This window comes from Pholcus phalangioides, unplaced genomic scaffold, assembly GCF_987345545.1.
Source record: "Pholcus phalangioides strain wild (caught in Gottingen) unplaced genomic scaffold, Ppha-v1.0 ptg000002l_1, whole genome shotgun sequence".
Taxonomy (NCBI): domain Eukaryota; kingdom Metazoa; phylum Arthropoda; class Arachnida; order Araneae; family Pholcidae; genus Pholcus; species Pholcus phalangioides.
This window is the reverse complement of record NW_028301595.1, coordinates 14,486,388-14,510,119: the sequence shown is the minus strand read 5'-3', so window position 1 is coordinate 14,510,119 and position 23,732 is coordinate 14,486,388. Positions and strand designations below refer to the sequence as shown.

General features: G+C 30.9%; 1 protein-coding gene across 1 annotated transcript in view; it reads left to right on the top strand.

The window, feature by feature from the left end:
• Positions 1-23,732, top strand: part of LOC149089446 (uncharacterized) — a 52,397-nt gene that overhangs the window by 15,008 nt on the left and 13,657 nt on the right. Inside the window, exon 2 of the mRNA XM_089238565.1 lies at positions 16,132-16,499. Coding sequence (XP_089094691.1) covers positions 16,132-16,499 — 368 coding nt within the window. The remainder of the gene's footprint in view (positions 1-16,131; positions 16,500-23,732) is intronic.

Sequence of the window (23,732 nt, the reverse complement as noted above, 5' to 3'; positions counted from 1 at the left end):
GAATGAAATAATTCTAGAGTAAAAGAAATAATTCTAGAATAAATGAAAGAAATAATTCTAGAATAAAAGAATGAAATAATTCTAGAGTAAAAGAAATAATTCTAGAGTAAAAGAATGAAATAAGTCTAGAGTAAAAGAAATAATTCTAGAATAAAAGAATGAAATAAGTCTAGAGTAAAAGAAATAATTCTAGAATAAAAGAAAGAAATAATTCTAGAATGAAAGAGAGAAATAATTCTAGAATAAAAGAATGAAATAATTCCAGAGTAAAAGTAAGAATTAATTCTAGAATAAAAGAAAGAAATAATTCCAGAATAAAAGAAAGAAATAATTCTAGAATAAATGAAAGAAATAATTCTAGAATAAAAGAATGAAATAATTCTAGAATAAAAGAAATAATTCTAGAATAAAAGAGAGAAATAATTCTAGAATAATAGAATAAAATAATTCTAGAATAAAAGAATGAAAAATTCTAGAATAAAAGTAAGAAGTAATTCTAGAATAAAAGAATGAAATAATTCTAGACTAAAAGTAAGAAGTAATTCAAGAATAAAAGAAAGAAATAATTCTAGAATAAAAGAATGAAATAATTCTAGAATAAAAGAATGAAATAATTCTAGAATAAAAGTAAGAAGTAATTCTAGAATAAAAGAAAGAAATAATTCTAGAATAAATGAAAGAAATAATTCTAGAATAAAAGAATGATATAATTATAGAATAAAAGAAATAATTCTAGAATAAAAGAGAGAAATAATTCTAGAATAAAAGAATGAAATAATTCTAGAATAAAAGTAAGAAGTAATTCTAGAGTAAAAGTAAGAAGTAATTCTAGAATAAAAGAAAGAAATAATTGTAGAATAAAAGAAAGAAATAATTCTAGAATAAATGAAAGAAATAATTCTAGAATAAAAGAATGAAATAATTCTAGAGTAAAAGAAATAATTCTAGAATAAATGAAAGAAATAATTCTAGAATAAAAGAATGAAATAATTCTAGAGTAAAAGAAATAATTCTAGAGTAAAAGAAATAATTCTAGAATAAAAGAATGAAATAATTCTAGAATGAAAGTAAGAAGTAATTCCAAAATAAAAGAAAGAAATAATTCTAGAATAAAAGAAAGAAATAATTCTAGAATGAAAGAGAGAAATAATTCTAGAATAAAAGAATGAAATAATTCCAGAGTAAAAGTAAGAATTAATTCTAGAATAAAAGAAAGAAATAATTCTAGAATAAAAGAAAGAAATAATTCTAGAATAAATGAAAGAAATAATTCTAGAATAAAAGAATGAAATAATTCTAGAATAAAAGAAATAATTCTAGAATAAAAGAAATAATTCTAGAATAAAAGAGAGAAATAATTCTAGAATAATAGAATAAAATAATTCTAGAATAAAAGAATGAAAAATTCTAGAATAAAAGAACGAAATAATTCTAGAATAAAAGAATGAAATAATTCTAGAATAAAAGAATGAAAAATTCTAGAATAAAAGAATGAAATAATTCTAGAATAAAAGAAATAATTCTAGAATAAAAGTAAGAAGTAATTATAGAATAAAAGAAAGAAATTATTCTAGAATAAAAGAATGAAATAATTCTAGAATAAATGAAAGAAATAATTCTAGAATAAAAGAATGAAATAATTCTAGAGTAAAAGAAATAATTCTAGAGTAAAAGAAATAATTCTAGAATAAAAGAGAGAAATAATTCTAGAATAAAAGAATGAAATAAGTCTAGAGTAAAAGAAATAATTCTAGAATAAAAGAATGAAATAAGTCTAGAGTAAAAGAAATAATTCTAGAATAAAAGAATGAAATAATTCTAGAATGAAAGTAAGAAGTAATTCCAAAATAAAAGAAAGAAATAATTCTAGAATGAAAGAGAGAAATAATTCTAGAATAAAAGAATGAAATAATTCCAGAGTAAAAGTAAGAATTAATTCTAGAATAAAAGAAAAAAATAATTGTAGAATAAAAGAAAGAAATAATTCTAGAATAAATGAAAGAAATAATTCTAGAATAAAAGAATGAAATAATTCTAGAGTAAAAGAAATAATTCTAGAATAAATGAAAGAAATAATTCTAGAATAAAAGAATGAAATAATTCTAGAGTAAAAGAAATAATTCTAGAGTAAAAGAATGAAATAAGTCTAGAGTAAAAGAAATAATTCTAGAATAAAAGAATGAAATAAGTCTAGAGTAAAAGAAATAATTCTAGAATAAAAGAAAGAAATAATTCTAGAATGAAAGAGAGAAATAATTCTAGAATAAAAGAATGAAATAATTCCAGAGTAAAAGTAAGAATTAATTCTAGAATAAAAGAAAGAAATAATTCCAGAATAAAAGAAAGAAATAATTCTAGAATAAATGAAAGAAATAATTCTAGAATAAAAGAATGAAATAATTCTAGAATAAAAGAAATAATTCTAGAATAAAAGAGAGAAATAATTCTAGAATAATAGAATAAAATAATTCTAGAATAAAAGAATGAAAAATTCTAGAATAAAAGAACGAAATAATTCTAGAATAAAAGAATGAAATAATTCTAGAATAAAAGAATGAAAAATTCTAGAATAAAAGAATGAAATAATTCTAGAATAAAAGAAATAATTCTAGAAAAAGTTCTAAAAGTTCTTTATGCATGACGAGAAATGGAAAATAAACAAAACATTAGATAAAAAATATATGAAAAAAATGAAACTCTCACATACACAGACAACACAAACAACAACAATAATTTTTTAATTCAAAAATATACATAATTAAAGTCGTACAATTCAAGTGAATAAATTTTATTGCTCCTTCTAAAGTTCAAAATAAGAGTCTATATCGTCTATTGAAATTAATAATTTGAATAATGATTTTTTAAATGCCGCGCATGTGTGTATATTTTGTATTTCTTGTGGTAGTGAATTATACAACTTCGGAGCTAAATAATAAAACAGTTTGCGAAAATTTTCTTTCCTAAATGTAGGAATACGGTAAATCATATCAGGTCTTCTCTCGGAAACATTATCTTTTAAACTGCACAAGCCTAATTGTTATAAGCCTTCATAAAAGAAAGAAATAATTCTAGAATAAAAGAACGAAATAATTCTAGAATAAAAGAACGAAATAATTCTAGAATAAAAGAGACAAATAATTCCAGAGTTAATGAAAGTAATATTTCTAGAATAAAGTAATTCTAGAATAAAAGAAAGAAATAATTCTAGAATAAAAGAAAGAAATAATTCTAGAATAAATGAAAGAAATAATTCTAGAATAAAAGAATGAAATAATTCTAGAATAAAAGAATGAAATAATTCTAGAATAAAAGAAATAATTCTAGAATAAAAGAGAGAAATAATTCTAGAATAAAAGAGAGAAATAATTCTAGAATAAAAGAGAGAAATAATTCTAGAATAATAGAATAAAATAATTCTAGAATAAAAGAATGAAAAATTCTAGAATAAAAGAACGAAATAATTCTAGAATAAAAGAATGAAATAATTCTAGAATAAAAGAATGAAAAATTCTAGAATAAAAGAATGAAATAATTCTAGAATAAAAGAAATAATTCTAGAATAAAAGTAAGAAGTAATTATAGAATAAAAGAAAGAAATTATTCTAGAATTAAAGAGAGAAATAATTCTAGAATAAAAGTAAGAAGTAATTATAGAATAAAAGAAAGAAATTATTCTAGAATTAAAGAGAGAAATAATTCTAGAATAAAAGAATGAAATAATTTTAGAGTAAAAGAAATAATTCTAGAATAAAAGAGAGAAATAATTCTAGAGTAAAAGTAAGAAGTAATTCTAGGATAAAAGAAAGAAATAATTCTAGAATAAAAGAATGAAATAATTCTAGAATAAATGAAAGAAATAATTCTAGAATAAAAGAATGAAATAATTCTAGAATAAAAGAGTGAAATAATTCTAGAATTAAAGAGAGAAATAATTCTAGAATAAAAGAATGAAATAATTCTAGAATAAAAGTAAGAAGTAATTCTAGAATAAAAGAAAGAAATTATTCTAGAATTAAAGAGAGAAATAATTATAGAATAAAAGAATGAAATAATTCTAGATTAAAAGTAAGAAGTAATTCTAGAATAAAAGTAAGAAATAATTGTAGAATAAAAGAAATAAATAATTCTAGAATAAATGAAAGAAATAATTCAAGAATAAATGAAAGAAATAATTCAAGAATAAATGAAAGAAATAATTCTAGAATAAAAGAGAGAAATAATTCTAGAATAAAAGAATGAAATAATTCTAGAGTAAAAGAAATAATTCTAGAATTAAAGAGAGAAATAATTCTAGAGTAAAAGAAATAATTCTAGAATAAAAGAGAGAAATAATTCTAGAATAAAAGAGAGAAATAATTCTAGAATAAAAGAATGAAATAATTTTAGAGTAAAAGAAATAATTCTAGAATAAAAGAGAGAAATAATTCTAGAGTAAAAGTAAGAAGTAATTCTAGGATAAAAGAAAGAAATAATTCTAGAATAAAAGAAAGAAATAATTCTAGAATAAATAAAAGAAATAATTCTAGAATAAAAGAATGAAATAATTATAGAATAAGAGAAATAATTCTAGAATAAAAGAGAGAAATAATTCTAGAATAAAAGAGTGAAATAATTCTAGAATAAAAATAAGAAGTAATTCTAGAATAAAAGAAAGAAATAATTCTAGAATTAAAGAGAGAAATAATTATAGAATAAAAGAATGAAATAATTCTAGAATAAAAGAAATAAATAATTCTAGAATAAATGAAAGAAATAATTCTAGAATAAAAGAATGAAATAATTCTAGAGTAAAAGAAATAATTCTAGAATAAATGAAAGAAATAATTCTAGAATAAAAGAATGAAATAATTCTAGAGTAAAAGAAATAATTCTAGAATAAAAGAGAGAAATAATTCTAGAATAAAAGTAAGAAGTAATTCCAGAATAAAAGAAAGAAATAATTCTAGAATAAAAGAAAGAGATAATTCTAGAATGAAAGAGAGAAATAATTCTAGAATAAAAGAATGAAATAATTCTAGAGTAAAAGTAAGAAGTAATTCTAGAATAAAAGAAAGAAATAATTCTAGAATAAATGAAAGAAATAATTCTAGAATAAATGAAAGAAATAATTCCAGAATAAAAGAATGAAATAATTCTCGAATAAAAGAAATAATTCTAGAATAAAAGAATGAAATAATTCTAGAATAAAAGAATGAAATAATTCTAGAACAAAAGAATGAAATAATTCTAGAATAAAAGAATGAAATAATTCTAGAATAAAAGTAAGAAGTAATTCTAGAATAAAAGTAAGAAATAATTGTAGAATAAAAGAAATAAATAATTCTATAATAAATGAAAGAAATAATTCTAGAATAAATGAAAGAAATAATTCTAGAATAAAAGAATGAAATAATTTTAGAGTAAAAGAAATAATTCTAGAATAAAAGAGAGAAATAATTCTAGAATAAAAGAATGAAATAATTCTAGAGTAAAAGAAATAATTCTAGAATAAATGAATGAAATAATTCTAGAGTAAAAGAAATAATTCTAGAATTAAAGAGAGAAATAATTCTAGAGTAAAAGAAATAATTCTAGAATAAAAGAGAGAAATAATTCTAGAATAAAAGAATGAAATAATTCTAGAGTAAAAGAAATAATTCTAGAATTAAAGAGAGAAATAATTCTAGAGTAAAAGAAATAATTCTAGAATAAAAGAGAGAAATAATTCTAGAATAAAAGAATGAAATAATTCTAGAATAAAAGAATGAAATAATTCTAGAGTAAAAGAAATAATTCTAGAATAAAAGAGAGAAATAATTCTAGAATAAAAGAATGAAATAATTCTAGAATAAAAGAATGAAATAATTCTAGAGTAAAAGAAATAATTCTAGAATAAAAGAGAGAAATAATTCTAGAATAAAAGAATGAAATAATTCTAGAGTAAAAGAAATAATTCTAGAATAAAAGAGAGAAATAATTCTAGAATAAAAGAATGAAATAATTCTAGAATAAAAGAATGAAATAATTCTAGAATAAAAGAATGAAATAATTCTAGAGTAAAAGAAATAATTCTAGAATAAAAGAGAGAAATAATTCTAGAATAAAAGAATGAAATAATTCTAGAATAAAAGAATGAAATAATTCTAGAGTAAAAGAAATAATTCTAGCATAAAAGAATGAAATAATTCTAGAATAAAAGAACGAAATAATTCTAGAATAAAAGAGACAAATAATTCCAGAGTTAATGAAAGTAATAATTCTAGAATAAATGAAAGAAATAATTCTAGAATAAAAGAATGAAATAATTTTAGAGTAAAAGAAATAATTCTAGAATAAAAGAGAGAAATAATTCTAGAATAAAAGAATGAAATAATTCTAGAGTAAAAGAAATAATTCTAGAATAAATGAATGAAATAATTCTAGAGTAAAAGAAATAATTCTAGAATTAAAGAGAGAAATAATTCTAGAGTAAAAGAAATAATTCTAGAATAAAAGAGAGAAATAATTCTAGAATAAAAGAATGAAATAATTCTAGAGTAAAAGAAATAATTCTAGAATTAAAGAGAGAAATAATTCTAGAGTAAAAGAAATAATTCTAGAATAAAAGAGAGAAATAATTCTAGAATAAAAGAATGAAATAATTCTAGAATAAAAGAATGAAATAATTCTAGAGTAAAAGAAATAATTCTAGAATAAAAGAGAGAAATAATTCTAGAATAAAAGAATGAAATAATTCTAGAATAAAAGAATGAAATAATTCTAGAGTAAAAGAAATAATTCTAGAATAAAAGAGAGAAATAATTCTAGAATAAAAGAATGAAATAATTCTAGAGTAAAAGAAATAATTCTAGAATAAAAGAGAGAAATAATTCTAGAATAAAAGAATGAAATAATTCTAGAATAAAAGAATGAAATAATTCTAGAATAAAAGAATGAAATAATTCTAGAGTAAAAGAAATAATTCTAGAATAAAAGAGAGAAATAATTCTAGAATAAAAGAATGAAATAATTCTAGAATAAAAGAATGAAATAATTCTAGAGTAAAAGAAATAATTCTAGCATAAAAGAATGAAATAATTCTAGAATAAAAGAACGAAATAATTCTAGAATAAAAGAGACAAATAATTCCAGAGTTAATGAAAGTAATATTTCTAGAATAAAAGAAAGAAATAATTCTAGAATAAAATAATGAAATTATTCTAGAATAAAAGAATGAAATTATTCTAGAATAAAAGAATGAAATAATTCTAGAATAAAAGTAAGAAGTAATTCTAGAATAAAAGAATGATATAATTCTAGAATAAAAGAATGATGTAATTCTAGAATAAAAGAATGAAATAATTCTAGAGTAAAAGAAATAATTCTAGAATAAAAGAGAGAAATAATTCTAGAATAAAAGAATGAAATAATTCTAGAATAAAAGAGAGAAATAATTCTAGAATAAAAGAATGAAATAATTCTAGAATAAAAGAATGAAATAATTCTAGAATAAAAGAATGAAATAATTCTAGAATAAAAGAATGAAATAATTCTAGAATAAAAGAATGAAATAATTCTAGAATAAAAGAATGAAATAATTCTAGAGTAAAAGAAATAATTCTAGAGTAAAAGAAATAATTCTAGAATAAAAGAGAGAAATAATTCTAGAATAAAAGAATGAAATAATTCTAGAGTAAAAGAAATAATTCTAGCATAAAAGAGACAAATAATTCCAGAGTTAATGAAAGTAATATTTCTAGAATAAAAGAAAGAAATAATTCTAGAATAAAAGAATGAAATAATTCTAGAATAAAAGAATGAAATAATTCTAGAATAAAAGTAAGAAGTAATTCTAGAATAAAAGAATGATATAATTCTAGAATAAATGAAAGAAATAATTCTAGAATAAAAGAATGAAATAATTCTAGAGTAAAAGAAATAATTCTAGAATTAAAGAGAGAAATAATTATAGAATAAGAGAATGAAATAATTCTAGAGTAAAAGAATGAAATAATTCTAGAATAAAAGAGAGAAATAATTCTAGAATAAAAGAATGAAATAATTCTAGAGTAAAAGAAATAATTCTAGAATAAAAGAGAGAAATAATTCTAGAATAAAAGAATGAAATAATTCTAGAATAAAAGAATGAAATAATTCTAGAATAAAAGAATGAAATAATTCTAGAATAAAAGAATGAAATAATTCTAGAATAGAAGAATGAAATAATTCTAGAATAAAAGTAAGAAGTAATTCTAGAATAAAAGTAAGAAGTAATTCTAGAATAAAAGAAAGAAATAATTCTAGAATTAAAGAGAGAAATAATTATAGAATAAAAGAATGAAATAATTCTAGAGTAAAAGTAAGAAGTAATTCTAGAAAAAAAGAAAGAAATAATTGTAAAATAAAAGAAATAAATAATTCTAGAATAAATGAATGAAATAATTCTAGAGTAAAAGAAATAATTCTAGAATAAAAGAAATAATTCTAGAATAAAAGAGAGAAATAATTCTAGAATAAAAGAATGAAATAATTCTAGAATAAAAGAGAGAAATAATTCCAGAGTTAATGAAAGTAATATTTCTAGAATAAAAGAAATAATTCTAGAATAAAAGAATGAAATAATTCTAGAATAAAAGAATGAAATAATTCTAGAATAAAAGAAAGAAATAATTCTAGAATGAAAGAGAGAAATAATTCTAGAATAAAAGAATGAAATAATTCTAGAATAAAAGCAAGAAGTAATTCTAGAATAAAAGCAAGAAGTAATTCTAGAATAAAAGAAAGAAATAATTCTAGAATAAAACAAAGAAATAATTCTAGATAAAATGAAAGAAATAATGCGCGAGAATTTATGAAAACTCAGAATTACTGAAAGAAATTATTTTTAAATTTTCGAAAACAAATAATTTCACAACTGATGCAAAAAATACCTTGTAAATCAGTAGGAGAAATAATTTCTTAATCTTTGATGGAAATTATTTTACAATCAATAAAATAATAATTGCATAATTATTGAAAGAATTGATGCCATGAGATATTATTGAGATAGAATTTTTTTTTTCCGAATTACCGAAATAAATAATCAAAGATTAGAATTAATCTCAGTGTTAATTAATTTAATGAGTAATCAATCAAAAAAATTTCAGAGTTAGTGAAAAATTATTTCAGAACTGATCAAAATTGATAATTAATAAGAAAAATAATTTCAGAATAGGTAAAAGTCTCATTATTTTTGTCCTTGTTTAACGGGGGACCCATTGACCCCTTTAATTAAGGTAACACATGAGTTGGTGGCCCCCCACAGGATTCAGAATTCTTCTGATTGGGAAATTTCGATTTGTGGTCCACTGTGTCTGATCCCTGCTCTACTATAATATAGAATGTCCCATAAATTCGTTAATAATTTAAAAATTCATAAAAATTAGAAAAACTGGTATATTTGAATGCAGGTTTTATGAAAAAGTTATTTTTACGAAAGGTTTTTTTTTCTTCTGGTACAAAGATAAGTTTGAATTTTTGGAGATAGAGGGCGCATGCCGAGGAAAGATAGGTTTAAAGAAATATCACTGTATGCATTTAGCCAATAGAAGTCAATGATTTTTTGGAAGAAAGATATTGAAGAATTCTTCAGAATCTCTCTCTCTGTGACTCGAATTTTTAGGCATGCCGGAAAATACGGGTATTGCCGATATGCTGGTCCCCCTCGCTGTTTTGGCATGCCGGTTAATGCGGGTATTCTCAGGAGCATCTGAGGCCCCAATGGGTCATGACCCAAAGGCTAAGATCCCGCGGTCTAGGTTTGCCGATATATACTTCTGATAACCAATCATTTTGATGATTATCAATCCATCCTTTGGAGGTCGTGTAACTACACAGAAACGTATTCACACGAGGAGGGCTAAGTGTGATATGGCCCAGGGCGGCCAATTCGGAGGAGCGACAAATATGAGGAATTAATGGTCAAGAAAATTAGAGTAGGAAGGGGACAGGGCTATATATGTATATGTGTATGTATATATATATATATATATATATATATAATAGTAAGGGCTTTTCCACATCTCTTTGTAAAAGCCCTCGCAGCTTTGGCTCAGATGAGCGTGGTCTCGGAGCCACTGCGTGACGTCACTGCTCAAGCGCTTTGTAGTAGACCACCTCAGTGCGAAGAGACGTATGTACTGTATTGAGGAGGATTATTTTAAATTTTAGTTCACTGTTTCAAGTGAGTGATCTCTCTCTCTCTTAACGTTCTGTTTTATACTTTTTTTCGTGATTCTCGTGAAAATGAGTGATAAGCAAATACGAGCGATCTCAACGTGCAGGAACTCGAAAGACAAAAATACTTGGGATTCAAGTTACCATACTTTTCCTAAATACCCAGAAACTCGCAAAATATGGGTGTCCAGATTTAAGAGGCTCGATCAAGTGAACTGTGAGTACGCTCGTATTTGACTCATTGGATAAATACATTACTTTATTCTTTGGTGGATCGACTTTGGTCGAGACATGGAGAAGAACGGTTGATAGCTTCGAAAGAGTTTTTAAATCTCTCCATGGTGAGCATGAGGCATCCGACCACCAAAAAGTTGTTAATAGAGAGCTGAAAGAGACACTTACGAAGGAGTTCCCTCATGTATGCCCACAAGCTATTCACATTCATTCAAGGATAAGGACTTTTACCAGAATTATAAGTTTGAATAGGGATAAAAACTGCATTCGGAAAGAGATGAAAAAAACTAAACTTGGATTAAATCCAAGAAATAGCTGGTATAAGTAATAACAATGTTTTTTGATGTTAGCATTCAAAATAATGAGATAGCGATAACAATAGGATTTCTTTTCTCACATTTGCTTTCGAATTCTCATGTTGCATTGGCAATATCGAAGTTAACACTTCTAAACCCTACACCTAATTCAAATGAAAATAGACTGAGATGATTAAAAATTATTAAGTTCAAAAATGATTAAAAATGATTAAAGTTTGAAAGATAATTGAAATTATCTGTCTCCAGTTGGTTTCCAATTGACCCGATAAAAATTAACTAACGTACGTGATTGAACTGAAATGAATCCGAGAAAAATATTCTTAGTGGAAGTTCCCTCATGAGCAAATGCAAAATTTCTTATTTTAAAATGGTTTTAATGGTTGGATGAAGGAAGCCAAAATAAATATAAAAATGCTAATGACAATAATTGAAAAGATAATTTTGGAAAGAATTCAATAAAATGGGCAGTACGCAGCGATTGCAAACTATTGTAATTAATAGGGTAGCAAAGCGGGCTCACTCCCGGTTCTGCTTGAACAATGACCTCAGCGCCTCACGGGACAGCCCTTATTACATAGCCCCGGAGAAAAAAGGCGGTAAAACATAAATCCGCCTCTGCCTATAGAGCGAAAGACATATCAGTGATTGCAACAGTGATTCAGAGAGTGAGGGGCTAGATCAGTGAACTACTAAAAGAGTCACCTAGGGAGTGAATAAGCATGGGAGGCCTAGAGAGTGTGCAAGTATGTGAGTGACCAAAAGAGTGCGTGAGCATGGGAGGAGCGCAGAGAGTGTGCAAGCACGTGAGTGACCAAAGGAGTGATATAAAAATTGTTCAAGAGGTAGCAGAAAAGTGGCCTAGAGCATGAAGTGCCAGGTCAGAGAGTGATTGAAAGAATTCCCCAGAGAGTGAGAGGGAGCCAGGTCGGTAAGTGATTGAGAGTGGCCTATAGAGTGTGTGTAAGTGTTGGAGTAACGTAGAGAGTGTGTAAGTATTGGAGTGACCTCACACACACACACACATGTTTCCCCCCCCCCAAGGGTGGGGCTCCAGCCTAAGGGCCAGTTCTCATTATTTTTTGTTTTTTCACGCCATAAATTCAATGTGGAGGAGACCCGTGAAAAGTCTAGTCTTTGGGCCCGTCAAAGATCCCAGCCTAGGAGATGTTCCAGAATGTGGCACCATGAGTTAAAACTTTTCTTAGAAATTCAGATTTTCATTAGTTTTTAAATTAATGAAAAAAATAATACCATCAACTATGTAAATTCAGAAGTAATGAAAGGAAAAACTGAGGAATCGATGAAAGGAAAAAGTTCCGGAATTACATGAAAAAAACATTCCAGAGGATTTATGGAAGGAAAAATTCCATAATCGATGAAAGGGGGAAAAATCCAGAATCGATGAAAGGGGGTGGGAAATACAGAATCGATGAAGGGGGGGGGGAAACAGAATTGATGAATGGTAAAAATTCCGGAATCGATGAAGGAAAAAATTCCGGAATCGATGAAGGAAAAAATTCCGGAATCGATGAAGGAAAAAATTCCAGAATTTATGAAAGGGAAAATTCCAGAACCGATGAAAGAGGAAAAATTTTAGAAATGTTGAAAATTCAGAATTAATGAAAGAAAAAATTTAAAAATTGGTTAAAGCCTTTAATTATATAAGAGGCCCCCCTTATTTGATTTAGGATCCTATGTTATTTTATCCCACAACCAGGATAAAAAAGAGCATTTAGTCACCCGAAGTAAACATATATTTTTTCATCCCTGTATGGTTTTGGATCAAGGGGGGGGGGGTTTAATTTAGGCATTTTTTAATACTTACATATTTTTTCACTTCTATTATCGTGAAAACTGGATCCGGCGCAACCGCACTTGTTGCACCCCCCCCCCCCCCCCTCCAAGAGTGGCTCTGCTCGTCACCCCAATTTCCCTTCAACCCAATCGAGCACACTTGGAACAAACTCGATAGTCACTTATTACCAAGTCTTATTATTCCTCGAAATTCTGAATTAGGAAGGGAAACCAAATCCTTAATAAACGGATCGATGCCGCTTCTTTTCGTATCCGTGTTTTCAAACAGGTTTGAATTTAGTCCGGGAAAGGAAAACAAAAATAAAAAAAGGACAAGAACAAATCAAATTTTTCTGGAGAGAAGAATGGTCAGCAATTCAACCTAATGTGGGGTAAAAGAAAAATGTAATTTAGATCAGTAGGTCAGACTCTCATCAGACGCTGTCTAAAAGGAAACGATAAGCTTTCCCCCCTCCCCCCTGTCTACTCCTGTATTCCCAATTCATTTACGTTATCTAGTTCAAACATTAATTCTGGAGAAAAACAAAGGTCTTCGTAACCGCGAATCTCTTTCCTTTTTCTTGCTCTTCAAATGTACAAAAGTTCAAATAATTTTTGAAACATGTCGTTGATATTTGGCTCCATTCTATTGAAAAGGCGCATTAGATGTTTCAATCTATCTCTATGTATATAAAATTGATTGTGTGTGTGTGTGTGTGTTCTCTATACAAATCTACAATTTTAGATCGATCGTCGCCAAATTTTCATATATACCAAATGGGACCCGACTTGAACGATAAGCTACTTTAAAAGTTTGTCAGAGCTGGGCAAATGCCCGAAAAGGGTGGAAAAACCATCGGGCAACAATTGTTTTTCTTTGCCTCAACAATCACTTTCGGAACGTTTACTTTGGTTACCGCAGTTCCCTAAAAATGACTAAATCCCTAATTTCCTAAATTCAGACATGTCTTTAAAATAGTTTGTCATTTCATTAATCCTGCCAGTTCATTCCTTCACAATGGTTTGCCATTTTTTCAATCTTTTCAGTAATTGAAGAAAACCCTGGCAGCGACGCGTATTGTGACCAGTATCTATATATATAAAATTGTGTGTGTCTATAATGCACATGTTCTCTATACAAATCTACAATTTTAGATTGATTGTCACCAAATTTGGCATATATACCAAATGAGACCCGATTTGAACGATAAGCTCCTTTAAAAGTCCATCAGAGAAAGGGAAATGCCGGAAATGGGCAAAAAAGCTGTCGGGCAACAATGTTTTTTTGGGGATCTCAACAATCCACTAGCCGCTGTGGTGGTCGAGGTGGTTATAGTGACGGACTCGCGATGCGAGGATCCGGGTTCGAACCCCACAGTGGTGGTCGGCTGAAGTTGGTTTTCTGTGGTTCCCAACTTCAAGGCGCAAATGCGAGCCGATCTCCCCGTTAAAAAGTCTCGCCACAGAGAGCAACAGTCCTACAACGATAAATCATTCAATCATAACACTTCACTCATGGTTAGAAAAACTGGTGGCAGATGGCAGCACTACACATAACAAGCATTACAGAGAAACAAAAACTTCACGTCAGGTTTCACTACACGCACACGCACATTCCCGCATGTAACGATTCGTTAGGGGTTCTGGGGAGGGGGTTGTGGGCAGGGTGTAGCAGTAGTGGATAGGGCCTCCAAAGGGTAGCTCTGGGATCCATGATGTTCTTGGGTCAGCCACCTCGTTGGGCAATTTGCCTGTTGTGGCGTTGTATTTGTATTTGTTTGTATAATCACTTTTGGAACGTTTACTTTGGTTACCGTGCTTCCCTAGCAATACGTTTCAGACGTGCATATGCCTTTACAATGGTTTGCCACTTCTTTAATGCTACCAGTATATGTATAATAGTTTACGCCTTTATAATGGTTTGCCACTTTTTCAATCCTCCCAGTAATAAGGCTTTTCGAATAGACGTCATAATTATCATCAGCATCACTTTGAAAATTGCCGATTTTACTGTAGAAATGCGGAAATTTAGTGGCATTTTCCGCCACATCTATAATTTTAAAAATTGTGAAATTTTAATTTTGAAATTCGCTTAGAGAGATATACGAAGCCCAGGAGATTAAATATGAAGTAATTAGCCAAACCTACTTTTGAGTTGAATATCCATGCAATAACATTGATTTCAACTTTTTATTTATATCTTCTCAAGCATGAAAATAAATGTCTCCGTATTGTGTCTTTTAATATTCAACTGCATAAATTCATATAGTTTAGGATGTTTTTAAAATTAATTTTTGGCCCGTAAAGTACATCGAAGAAATTCCACAGCTTTAATTAAGCATTTTTGGAAGCAGAAACAGGCAGATGGATAACTCGAAGTTCGGGGGGGGGGGAATCGAAATGATTAGCGCCCCTTAAAAAGGGGGGGGGGGAAATATATATATATATATATATATAATTAATTTTCTGTGTTTGTGTTCTCAATATAAATCTACAATTTTAGACCGATCTCCGCAGAATTTTGCATATGTACCTTTTACCTTTGAAGACCGGATACACCCCGCTTCCCATCTCAGAGAGATATCGAAGCGTTCCCGAAGGATGGGTGTATCCGTAAAGTTTTATTAAAAACGACGTAACATAACCACCTCAGACGAAGGCAGCAAAATAAAATAGTTTTTGCATATGTACCAAATAGGACCCGACTTGAACGATAGGCTCCTTTTAAAAAAAGTTCGTCAGAGCTAGGCAAATGCTCGAAATGGGCAAAAACTTGGCGGGCAATAATGGTTCCTGGGTCTCAACAATCACTTTCGGAATGTTTACTTTGGTTACTGTGATGAGAAGTAATCAGTAATCAGTACCCTTGATTGATGAGAAGCTGGGCACTCTTGGTTTAGATAGATAATATGCTAATGCAATTCTAACCACCAGTTGTGTATCTCTAGAAATGCGTAAAGGATCTGCTTATCCTTGATATGAGTACCTCGCGCACCTCTACCCCCTTCCCCACCCTCCGTATTCAGGCATACGAGACGCATCTTCCCTCGCATATTGAACCATAATTTTTGAATACCGTATTTCCGTATAGTACTCAGATATTGCATTTCTATTCGAAGGGTTTGTGTAGTTATTAAAATAAAAATTTTAATTAGCATTCCATTAAATCCCATATTTATAGTGTGTGTGTGTGTGTGTGTGTGTGTGTGTGTGTGTGTGTGTTGTCATGCTTAAATGTGACATGAGACCTACTTTTTCGGAATCCGTGAATCTATCCATAATAGGAGGAGTAAATCCCTCCAAGGAACCATAAGCCACTGCAGTTTTGCATATTATGGATAGACAGATGGATAGAACGGCTCACAGCCCCGGACTGATGGAAGTAAGGTTCTTTGCATCAGTCCGGGGTTGTGAGCGGTTCTATCTATCTATCTATCTAACCATAATATGCAAAACTGCAGTGGCTTATGGTTCCTATTTACTCCTCCAGAGGGGCATATTTTAAGCACGCGTGACAGGCATTGCCACCTTCCCCTATTAATTCTTTAAGAGAGAAATTTTTTCTTGATAAATTCGTGATTTTTGATGTTGGTGTGTTTCTTCATTTGAAAAGGGGCTGTCCGATGTAGGGACCGAGATGAACAGTTCGCCGAAGTCTGCGAGTGATGACAACAGCGAGGAGAAGCGTTCAAGTTGCTCGTCGAACTCGTCGTCCTCGTCGTCGTCCGGTTCAACAACGGCCACGCGCCGCCGGCCCTGGAAGGTGTCGCCGGCGAGATCCCTGTCAGCGGCTGGATCGCTGAAGAGCGGCGGTGGAGGCGGCGGCGACGCGACGCAAGTCACCACCGAACCGAACAGCAAAAGCAACAGCAATCGGCACCTGTTGCTTCTTAGGAGACATTCCGCAATCTTCCCGCATCGGCTTCGTAGAGACTTCCGATCTTTCTGCTTCTGTTGCTTCTGTTGTTGCTCTTGCTCCTGGTGAGTAGAACGTACGGTTACCAAACACGTATGATACTTATGTAATATATAAAATGCATTTATACCTATATATAACGGTTACCAAACACATAATTCATTCGATTAGGCCTTGTGCGAATTGAGAAAATGCATGAGATATCCTTCCCACTCGTTCCTTCAGGAATCTGCATTGTTAACCCTGTACAAAAGAAAATTGTTTTTCTTATCTTTCCCTTTACCTCAGCACTATCTTTTTATCTTTTCCCCCTCGTTACGGTTTGATGATATGAAAGAATATAGTATAACATAAATTAGGAAAGAGAAGCTGTGGGAGAGATAGAACGAATGGAAACCTGCTCCCTCTTACCGCCACATTGGTTTCCTATCTTTGTTCATTTTCCATGTATGAACAATACCAGTTTTTGAAATTTATCTCTGCTAGTTCAACAGCACGTCATCAAAATTTGTTGCCAAAAGTCTGTATGTAAAGGGGGGGGGGGGAGATTAATATCATTTTAATCGTCTTCATACGGTTTTTTAAATTTCTCCATTTTGTCCTAATTTTTTCAGATTTTCTGAAATTTTCTTCTTTTTTTTTAAAGGGTGGAATTGCATTGCGTAACTAAAATCTGTCCATCGGAATGTGTTCATTCAGTTTTTTTTCCACGCATATTTTTGACCAATCGCCAACTAAACTCTCAGAAAGCAAGAACCCAAGTTACTTACCTCCAGCAGGGCACATACTTTTCTGTCCATGTTCCCGTGGGCTTAGATATAGTAGAGTCTTGATAATTCCAGTCTTGAAACATCGAGGTTCCATATAATCCGAGGTGATAGAATGTTTTTCAAAATTCCTTTTCAAAGTGCTTTGCGTATTTCTTTTGTTTGATTCTTCCAATGAATATGAGTAATTTTAGTTCTAAGGGGGGGTCTTTGATCCTTAAGTTGGCGTCTTCGATGTACGCCCCCCTCCCCCCATGCCACCAGAATTTTCCACAGTCTCTTATATAGTAAATTTCAAGAGCTAAAAAACTACAATGCAATTAATATTGCTCCCTCAGGGACATGAGAGCCCTCGTCAGCCTCCCTTATAAAGAGGCCATCGATCTTGGCACATCTAATCTTAATGAATTCAGCCAGTGGTTCTCAAAGTACGCGTCGCGACTCCAAGGGGCGTCTCCAACCTCTGAGCGACATCGCGAGGAGTTGGTAGTACAGGGGTTTTCAACTGTTGACACACCGCAGGCTACATTTGACGTTTTAGCCAGGCTCGCGGGGTCACTAAGATATTATTCAGCAAGGCGGCCCAGGTCTTTTTCGACCACCTGCTTATATCTCTCCCTTGAGACAGAGCGGCGAGCCATGATCTGGTAAGGAGGTTACTAAGCTATACTACACACGCGAGCAAAGAACCTGACGCGCCACAAGTATCTCGCGGGCCGTGTGTTGAAGCCACTGGTGTTGTAATTTGTTCCTGTTCAGTGTGGTTTGAAGTGATACTTTTCTAGACTTTTCTGGGGAGCCACGGATAGACGGTGATAATGATAAGGTAGCCCGGGGAACAGGGAGTGGGGAGCGAGTTGGAGAACCACTGAGCTAAGACATTTGAATTAAGAACAAAACAGGCGAGAGTAGAGAGTAAGTACGAATGTAAACCCTAATGCCCTGCACTTCCCACTAAGAGAAGATTTCTGTTTGTTTTTTTTTTGGGGTTTTTTTGTGTATTATCCGAGTTTCAGTAGACCGAGGTAACCTCGTTCCCGTTCACCTCGGATTATCGAGATTCTACTCTAGTATCAAAAACAAAAAAAAAAAACCGAAACAACTCTATATATAAGAAAGCCCACAACATTTATCTTGAGAATACCATTGTTCGCTTACAACAGCTACTTCTATACATTGAAAATCTAGAAAATGCATTTTTAAGTTTGTTTTTAATGGTGATTCGAGGTACTTTAAAGTTATCAGCAGTTTGCCTTTGGTTTATTTCAACACACATCTCTATAATTGCATCTAAACAGTTTTGAAGGTGGCCATTGTTACAGTCTGCATAACTTCGATTTCTAGGCTAACGATTGTATTTACACGCCATCTTTCCAGTCCGGAAACAAAAATGTGGAATAGGACAGACATTTGAAAAACGAACATAATTATTCAATGCATAATTATGTTTTTAAGTGCGCTCACAAATAAACTACCAAAGGTATCGTATTTTTCCAGCAATGAAATTGTTGAAAAATACGATCTACTTTGCCCAATCAAAATGCTGGGCCGAAGTAGGGAATTTTACCAGAACTTAACTTCTCAATTAATGTTTTCGATAAAAATGAAAGATTGAATGAAATTCTAATCATACTGCAGTTGGAAGCATTGAATTGTGTTTCTAATAGGCACCTATGTAACTTGACAAAGCTGGATTACGACCCTCCACAGATGACAGTATAAGAGATGAGAAAAACCACGTACAATCATATCATACAAAACCGTCACTATTGCTGACCAGTCGGCCATTCGTGAACTGCCCGATGCACTCAGTTGCCCCGCTACCACTTCTTAGCAAAAACTAGTTCCCAAAATTTTTTCTGTAAGTAATTAGTAGAGTCGGATTAAAAACGTGACAAAATATGCACTAAAACGCTGAAATATGCACTAAAAATAAAGATAAATTTTACTTTTAAAAATGATGCCAAGATATACCATGGAAATCAAAAATATGTGCTCAAAATGAAAACAAATCCATCTAATAATGACGAAGTATGGCACAAAAAATGAAAAATATACTCAAAAATGAGAAAAAATAAGCATTTAAAAGTGCCAAAAAAAAAAAAAAAAAATGTGAAAATATGTATTCAAAAATAGTGAAATGCGCATGAAATGAAAAATATTCCTTAAAAATTCTTATATACATCATATGTATACATATAGAAAGATATACGTAAATGAAAAAAGTTTCCCTATGCTAAAACATCACCAAAAACAAATGCATAAAAAGAAAAATATGACACAAAATTGAAAAAAAAAATATGTACTGTATAATAAAAGCACCGAAGTATAGTCTAACCTAAGATAAAAGAAAGATATGCAATGAAACTAAAGGGGATATGCAGTAAAACTAAAAAATATGCTCAAAAATTAAGACCATATGCATTTAGAAACGCATATTTTTGCGCTAAAAATATGCCCTAAAATACTCAATGACAAAATATTTTCTTGAAAAAATTAGACACATGATTAAATTTGGAATAGAAACAGAACAGAATAGAAAAAAACAGAACAGAATAGAAAGAAACAGAACAGAATAGAAAGAAACAGAAAACATTTATATAAACATTCTTGCGAGCATTAGTACAATGCCATCAATAGAAAAAACGCTAAAAATAGGCACTCATTCTAAAATTACGGTGATTTTATGCATTCATATGCCTTAACTATTATTAGAAAAAAAAAACTAAAATATGCGATTGCATATGCACTTATGCATTTGCGTATAATCCGGGTTCTAGCAAAATTAGAGTACGTTTTATTTTATCACTTTAGGCCGAAGAAGGGTCCCATCGCCTAAATAGTCCACGTTTACGATATAGGTATATAAAAAAAAAATTACGCCCGGTTAAAAATTTTTACATGCATTTCCCGTGCATCTGAGACAATAGTAGATTCGCCCAGCCCTAGTTTCTCCATTCAAACATAATAAGCAGTACGAAATACGTTGCAACCGGACATCGTTTTTAAACGTCTCATTTCAATAATTCAGTCACATCAAGACAGAAGAGACATCGTATGAGCCGATATTTCACTGCATCCGATTGTTTAGGCGTAACTTATCAAAATAATCAAGTACTCTGTAAAGTTTCGAGAAATTAGTTTTTCGAATAAAAAAAACGATGGAAGGTATGCAAATATCACCATAATTCCTATTCGTGTGAAATTAGAAACTGTCATTTAAAATCAAAGATAGATGACGCTGCAAAACAAAACTGATTTATTTTGGTATGTTTTATGGCCTAAAGTTCACGAAGTTGGACGGGAAAATCGTATGGGGGGGGGGGGGCATTAAAGTATTACGTCAGCAGATTTTTAGCCATTTTTGACCCCCCCCCCCTTGTCAGCAAAACACTGACTCCCCCCTCCCCCCTGTCAGCAAAATTTCGTCAGCAGCTTCGAATATTTCATTTCTTCAAAAAGTGTGGTTGATGACGTAAGCAACTTTCAACCCCCCCCCCCCCCCGTCATCAAAAGTCAGCAAATCCGAAACTCCTTTTCTCCCACCCCCTCGATGCTGACGTAATGACCTCGATGTGACGGTCATGGTCACATGGTCACTTGAATCACCCCAGCCATTTCTTAAATATTGTTGAAATGATAAATTGCACACATAATTATAAAAAAATTAGAAAGAAAAGAAAACGTTCTCCGTTCTCTTAAAACATAAAAATCAGGAAATACCATATATAATGTGATAATAGATACCACTAGTGAAACCGAAACTAATTTTGATTGGAGTGCCTAAATACGGAACCGAAACTTAAAACGGACGTTAATTTCAATGATTCAGGTCCAAGAGAAAAAAATAAATTAAAATTATTTCAACCGATACTTGACTGTATCAAATTTCACTTTGATTAAACTCAATTGTAATAAATTTTATCAAAATAATGACTAACAACGTAATTTTTTCCTAAAAAGGCAGACAATGTATCGCTGAAATATGCATCAATTCAGGAATTAGTGTCTTAAATCAACAGCAGATGACGCTGAAAACAGTTTACCTGTCATGTGCATATCAACACATTTTTAATTGCTCTTTCAATTTTCAACACAAAATTGCACATGATTTTTACACAGGGTGTCCTGCGAGAATGCAGCCTTTATTTCATCAACAGTCCTTCAAAAATTTCCCTGTACCAGTTTTGAGAGTGAAAATACCGTGTATAGCAAAATAAAAAAATCTACATTTTTATACTGTCCCCTTGTCCTCTAACTTCTAATTAGAAAATTGTTGTCCTGTCTTTTCTGAGGCCAACAGAAAAAATTCCAAGTTTTTAACTGCAATAATTTGCACAGTATTCGCAATAAAATGTCCGCCTATTATTACAACGTCATTTTAATGGAAAATACCGATTTTTATATTAATTTTTTTTAGATTTTTTTTTTATGGAAGCCCTATTGTTTTGTGATTCCAAAACTGACATTGTTTTGTGTATATGACGCTCAAAACCGGAGTTATGGTCCAATTTTGTGTTACGTTTTTACGGTTTGGCTACAGATCCGCACATGTAAAATTCAGGGACATTTACGCACAACCAAACCCTTTCTTCAATTTCTTCTCTCTATTTTTTTTTTTTTTTTTGCCCCCCCGCCCCCATTATATTCACCGTTCGGATCTGTCCCCAAATTCCCCGTGTGGGGGAAATGCACCGTGCGGACCTGTCTATGCCAGGAGTTTCCAACGTAAAGTTTCGTGCGGAACCCTTGATAGTTATAAGACTTCCGCGGAACCCTTGATGAGTGGCTGTTCTACGTACGTAACTTAAACAAATATTTGGATATATTTATCAAAAAATGATTATAATGTCCCTGCTGCCGTCTCCAAAGGGCAAAATACAAAGGATTTAGGCACCAACTCCAATAAAACATATTTATTGTCATAAATCATTGTGCCAGGTCTTATCGTGGAAGCCCCTATACAATAAGGTCCCCTCATGGCCCTACAAAGAAGAGGGACTTGACAGGGCTACAGCCCGAAGACCCGAGACGATTCTCTCCCACCATTTTTTGTTTTTACCACTGCATAAAAGATGCAATAAGATGCAGCAAATGCATAAAAGATGGGCCCGTTAACAGTCTGACCTGGGGGCCGGCTAAAGATTCCAGCCTACGGTTTCAGGATGTGGAGACCATGGGCACCCGTACCATGACCTCCCGAAGGGTATAAATAACACTATAAATTCAAGACCCACAAAATATCTTGGTACAGGAAGGCTCTAGGTCATTGGAGGTGGGGGGGGGGGGGGGGGGGTGAGAAGCACCGAAATTTTCGCCGGAAGAGAAAAAACTTTATTCCTGCATTAAAAATGGTCTCTATCTTTTATTTCACCTGCACAGACCTGTTTCTGAATTTCGATATCTCGATATCTCCGTGGTATAAAGAAATAAAATGCTGCTACCTTATACAATACATGGAATTTTTCTCTGCTCAGTAAAAATCTGTGTACATTGAAGCATTTTCAGCCACTTTCAGACTCTAAACGTCCATACTATGCAAACTTATTCACCATAAAAAAATGGTGTCTTTCTTTGTTACTTTTGTCCATAACCTATAAACGGGTGAAAATAAAATTTTATCAGTAAAAATGTGCCTTCTGGAAAATATTGAAACTAAATGTGTGGCCTGCAGTGTATATACTGTATTTACAAGTGATTCAGAAAACATGAGAAAATCTTTAAGAGGTGATTGTGCACACCGATACAAACAATTATCTTCAAAGAATGAATGCATGGGTCTAATTTCTAACACGAAACACAAACGCGCGAACGAGTTTCGAAACGGTCGCTCCGCAAACGTTAAAACGACATTCCTGTTGAAATTTATCGGGAGAAAAAGAACACCATGCATGAAAATCTAACCTAAGGAAGTACGCTAAGTATTTTCATTTTGAAATACATGTCTGCTTTTTCAAAAGTGCACTAAAGTGCGCCATTTTCCTTACGTTACAACTGTTAGAACGGTTGCACGCTGGAATAAGACTGATGTCCGCGCCATTTATTTACTGCGACACAGATCTGCATACGGTTTCTTCTTCTACTTCCCCAGGTTACACTTGCATGCATGGTGTTCTTTTTCTCGCGATAAATTTCAACAGGAATGCCGTTTCGAAACGCGCTTGCGTTTCATGTTAGGACATGCATTCTTTGATTGCAATTGTTTGTATTTGTGTGTGATATTACCTCTTAAAGTTTTTTCCATCTTTTCTGAATCATCCTGTATATTGTATTGCATGCAAAACATCATTGAACTGGAGCTACTGCTGTCATCTATCAAATAAAAAATACAATTGTTTTGATTCTTCGATTGAAATCGAGATGACAGTTTTTTGATTAATGCGCCGCATAAAAAAAAAGGCAATATAGCATAAAATTGACAAATATTTTTTTAACCATAATATTAGTTGAATTGTCAAGTTTGCTTCGAAATTTTAGCAGTTGCTGTTTGTATGTGGTAAATTAATATTAATAAGATGCGGAAGATAAACT